General features: G+C 32.0%; 2 protein-coding genes across 2 annotated transcripts; both read right to left on the bottom strand.

Moving 5' to 3' along the window:
- Positions 1 to 1107: 1107 nt before the first annotated feature.
- Positions 1108 to 2885, bottom strand: Tsp_12863 (conserved hypothetical protein). Its single transcript, XM_003366602.1, has 4 exons — positions 2767 to 2885; positions 2048 to 2163; positions 1412 to 1540; positions 1108 to 1133 (listed from the first exon to the last, which is right to left on the bottom strand). The coding sequence occupies exons 1-4, from the start codon at positions 2883 to 2885 to the stop codon at positions 1108 to 1110; spliced, it is 390 nt and encodes a 129-aa protein (XP_003366650.1).
- Positions 2886 to 3905: 1020 nt separating this feature from the next.
- Positions 3906 to 5093, bottom strand: Tsp_12864 (zinc finger protein). The gene is made up of 2 exons (XM_003366603.1): positions 4536 to 5093; positions 3906 to 4325 (listed from the first exon to the last, which is right to left on the bottom strand). Exons 1-2 carry the CDS (start codon positions 5091 to 5093, stop codon positions 3906 to 3908), a joined length of 978 nt encoding a protein of 325 aa, XP_003366651.1.

Here is a 5093-nt window from a genome sequence, read left to right on the forward strand (position 1 = left end):
GATAATGGTTTGCAAATGATACTATTCGAAATGATAACTGTAAATGCAATTCTAAAGCGAGGATGATCTCACGTATGATGCTCATTCAGAATTTATATCGTCTGCAAACAGTCACACTGAAAAAACCATATAAAGCGAAAGCAGAAAAGCATTAATAAATAGACCTGAAAATAAAAGCAAATAGTCACAGGTTTGATAAACGGTGAGATCCTCAAATGATATTGTTACGATCAGAATAGGATTCCAATAATGACAATTCAAGACAAGATATTCTAAAATTTCATTTTCTCGGCAGATCAAGACTGTGCACTGCAATAATAATTGTTCTTGACTTCTGTTTAAGCATTACATCAACTATTTGCAATTAAGCAAATTCCCTAAATATTAATCATTCAGAAGAAATAGAGTTATTTTAAATTTGGTTGTTATAATAACAAATTATTATTAATATTACTTTGTTTGCTTCCTTTAGTTACAACAACATTTTTTAACCCATTTGGCATGAGATCAACAATTGCGCATCATTTAAAATACATGTAATTCAAGTGTTCACAATATGATTTCCATTTCAGAATAACCCATTTTATAGTTCGTTGCTGTTTTGCTATGTAACTGTTATGCAGATGTCTCAGTAGATTTGAATACATTCTACACTTGCGTGATTTCAGTTGCTATAAGCTTTAAACTTATCTATTTTTATTCTATTTGATAATTGTTGCAAACAGAATATTTTGAAGTACATTTGAAAGAAGCATTACATTGTTCGAAGAAATAAGAAAATAAGTATTAAAAAGGATATGTTTCGTATCAGTAAAACGTTCTATGAACTTTGAAGACAACAATGAGCATTCTATTCAACGAAATGATTGTTTGCATTAAGAGAAGAAAACTTTCCGTCTGTACTTTGAGACAATCAGGTATTAATTGTATCAGTAGCAACAGTGATGGAATTTCGTATAAACAGATCGTAATAAATAGAGTGATAAACTGTGTGAAAATGAATGAATTTTACGTTTGATGAGTAGTAAAAGTGTTTTTGAAAGTATCAATGAGGTAGAAAATATTTTTAATGAAAATCTTTCACGTTTTACAAACGAGCATTGTAGTTTATATCTGAATTCCACATGTTGATCCTTAATTTCTTATTATATATTTGTATTTATTCAAAATAATTATTATTCCTATTTCTGAATCACACTGCACATATTTCGTTATTGTGGAGTTGAAATGTATGTAATAAAATGCGAAATGTTTGATATAAAAAGTTTTAGTTTCAATTCACTAAAGTTTAAAGTGTATGGGATCGTTCGCTAATCAAAATGATCTTCTTCAATGGACCGTGTGTTAAGAAAGATAAAAATTATGATAGAAACTAATAAAGATAGAACAACAAATAAGTAAAACTTCATACCTGGCAGTAGGACCGTTGGTAGTAAAGTAAGTAGACGCTGATATAGGTAGAACCGTTGAAATATCCAGCTGCTCGTGATTAACAGCATGTTTTGTTCAGCATTTACGTGGAATTTGTAGAAATGATGCACTAAAAATGACCAAATAATAAATAACGCAACGCAGTCTCTTCATCAGCAATATAGTCAAATAATAAGCTGACTTTTGTATGTAGGAAATCTCTTCAAAATTTGAATAACATAAAATGCATTCAGCAGAATGCCGTCGGCAGTGTTCACCATCATATTACTAAATATATAATTTTCTGACCAAGGTTATGTTTACCTAGTGGAAAATAAGGCGCCGAGTTAGTATGGCACTTAAATGTATAATATTATTATGATAATTTATAATATTGAAGGAATATATTGTGTATTTGTAAAAATAAATTTATCAATTTATGAGTTTTCTCAAACTCAAAATAAACTATACGGGAGAATTTTCCAAAAATTAGAAAGAGTATAAATGGAATTTTTGAGAAAATAAAAGAAAAAGAACTGCAGAAATAAAGCAACATACAAATAGTATAAGCTACTGTCTGTGAGCACAAAATGAGATGAAAATGTAGAAAATCACTTTTTACAAGTATAAATAAAACCTTGGTTGTGTTTAATTGGTTGTGTTAAGTTGTTTGCTAGATTGGTTTTGCTGTTGTACGTACATCTGCCGGCAAGTATGACGAATCGGCTAACACGGCTCATCAGGAAAGCAAAGCTGAATAATCGAAATTTAAATACCTAAAATGAAAGCACAAAAGTTATTGTAATGGAAAAAATCTAAATTGAAATATAAAAAAGTATCCTTGGACGTCTTTTTTTTATTATTTGAATGGCATTACTACAATTTCATTTGAATGTTTAGAGATCATTCAATAATTCATAACATCTTTTTTATTCGTAACATTTAATATAGTACAGCAAAACATGCACGTATAATAACAATTTATTGTACCATATTATGCAATTATTTATTTCATATCATTTGACAATTATACCTTTGATTTAATGGAAATGTGTAGAACGTACCAAATGGTGTTCAGAATTAACGGTGGAGAAAAGTAAATAAACAACTGCTAGCCACATAGCTATTAGCAGATTTGAATTCAGAACGAAAAATCAAAAGTAACTAATCAATCATACTGCACTTTGGCTCTGTGAAATATAGTATTTGTTTATTCGTATTATTATGTTTTTCCGTCTGTAAGTTCTCACTCATCATCAGTTCATAAGTTTAATATTTTATGCAAATATTTTATGACAAATAAATAAATCACAGATTTTGAAATTAACAACATCAATGACTACATTAATACAAAACCTTTGTTCACCTGTAGATAAAGTAGAATTGAATAAATTTTTAAGCTGCAATTCGAAGATCTGAAAAGCTGTGGAGAAAATACCATGTGTAGAAAAGATTACCGCTAAACGCACAAGCATAATAAATGACATTCAGTTAGCGTAAATATTTGCATATATATGTATCGGTGTGTTTGTATATGCAAATAATGCTTTCAATTATTTTTACGTAATATCTTATGAATTATAACGAATGATTAATGACCTGAATAATAATATTAATGAATTAGTTGTTATATTAGAGAAAAACTGTTTAACTTACGCTACTGTTCACGCTTGAAATGGAACAACAGTGCTGTAGAGTGAGTGCTAAAGGTGAAAATGGAAATTCGTTTTTTTCTGTTCAATTCGCTTGTTATATATATGTATATACATAATCAAATTGATAATTGCTTATTTCCATGAACAGCAAGCATCAATCAATCAATCCACTTCAACTTAATAAATAGCAACTGTATTATTCAAAATTGAATTATTAGAATTGTGAATAAGCAACCAAAAAAAATCAAGCAGACATCAAATACATGCAGTACATTTTGAAATTGAAATTAAAAAAAAATTTAATTATCATATTGAAAAACGAAAGCATTTTGTTTTATTGTAACAGCGGAATTCAAAAATGCATAAAATAACAAATATCGATTAAAAAAGTAATAACAGTTTTCAGATCGTTGAAGCAGAAATCAAAACTATTTCAAAAAAGCAAAAAATATTGCATATATGCCAGAGATGGAATAAATAATAAGTAATACGAACCCATATAAAATGCGCACACAAGACTAGAGCTTGTAAATGCTTAAAAACAAAAACTTTTCATTAAAAAAGACAGATTAAACAAGGCAAACTGGTAAAGGAGGTAATATGAAGAGAAAAATGAGCAAATGCTCGTTTGACGTAGGAGTATGGAGTATAAACAAACAAACAACAAATAAATAAATAAATAAATAAATAAATGTAAATATAAATATATATTATATTATATATTATATATATAATAGAAAACTTAATTAAAATAAATAAATCAAAGGTGGAGGCAGGTAGCAACTGAATCTTCAGCATCCAGTCGGTTCAGGTAGGAATAAGAAAAAGTATTCTTTCTCCTCAAGTAGATCGACCACGAGGGCGAGGAATTTCAGATTTCTGCATCTTTTTGAAACATTCCATCGTATCCCACTTGAAAGCGTTGAACGAGTTTTGCATTTCTCCTTGCATGTGGAAAATGGCAAACAACATGTTGACAAATATTTCCATTTGTCGTTCCACGTTCATGATTCGTGTTTCCAACTTTTTGTATTCAGCTTCAACTTGATTCGAATCACCGGAATCATTAGTGACCTGCTTGAACTTAGCAATAGCATGTTCAACCTCTTTCATGCTATTTGAACATGCAGTCGCTTCTGCAGCGATGACGTCACTAGCTGCACCGGTTGTCCCCAAGGAAAATAATGCAGGATTCTTGAACAATGCATTACTGCGAGAAATTAGCAATGTGAGTAATTCTTGTTGAGCTTGCTGTTGCTGCTGATGTGATAACGACGGTAGTGGTAACTGTAATTGTGGTATCGGCAGTGATGCAGTTGGTAGTGGTAACTGTGGTGGTTGCAGTTGTGGTTGTGGTGGTTGTCGTTGCGGCTGTGACTGTGCCTGTGGACGTTGTTGTTCTAGAGAAAATGGTGTTAGAAAAGACAATTTGCTGAGATTGTGATCATCATCAAGCAAATCATCGTTCACGTTAGCTGAATCAATGTTTCCAGCATTCAAAGAACCAGCTTCAAGCATCTGCTTCGGTGGTAAATAATGATGCTTAATCACAAGATGCAATGTCAAATTGGATGGCTTGCGAAAATGTTTGTGACAAATTCGACAATAAGTTTTACCCAATGCCCACATTGGAATTGCGGTCGGCGTTGACGAGCGAACATCTTCCGCATCGTCAGAAGAGACGGAAATTTCGTTTGCCAGCACGTTTTTCTGAAGCATCTGATTATCCTGCCCGAAAAGCATACGGTAAGTTAACCCTTTCGGATAAGCAGGTAAAGATGGACCGATATCATCCGTGGAACAATCGCTGAAAAATTGTTTCTGACTAATGAGGTCCGCTTCTTCCGTACAGTGTTGCTGGAATGCCGAGAGCGACTCATTCGCAGCTTCATTCTTGTTATCCTCGCCCCTTTGTTGAAACGTGGAACAACCGAAACTGACCACAGTGGAATTTCCAAATGAACCGCCGCCGTCGTCGTCCGGCGGAGAAAAATGGCCATCCGATTGGGCAATCTTTTTATTGTTCAA

This window comes from Trichinella spiralis (assembly GCF_000181795.1).
Source record: "Trichinella spiralis strain ISS 195 chromosome Unknown Scfld5736, whole genome shotgun sequence".
Taxonomy (NCBI): domain Eukaryota; kingdom Metazoa; phylum Nematoda; class Enoplea; order Trichinellida; family Trichinellidae; genus Trichinella; species Trichinella spiralis.

Bases quoted from the DNA above. Each gene is read 5' to 3' on its own strand.
- Tsp_12863 (XM_003366602.1), bottom strand. From the start codon at position 2,885: ATGCTTGTGCGTTTAGCGGTAATCTTTTCTACACATGGTATTTTCTCC. The intron at 2,164-2,766 runs GTTTTGTATTAA...TCGATTATTCAG, and splicing joins TTATCTACAGGTGAACAAAG to CTTTGCTTTCCTGATGAGCC. The intron at 1,134-1,411 runs GTATGAAGTTTT...TAAGAAATTAAG, and splicing joins ACCAACGGTCCTACTGCCAG to GATCAACATGTGGAATTCAG.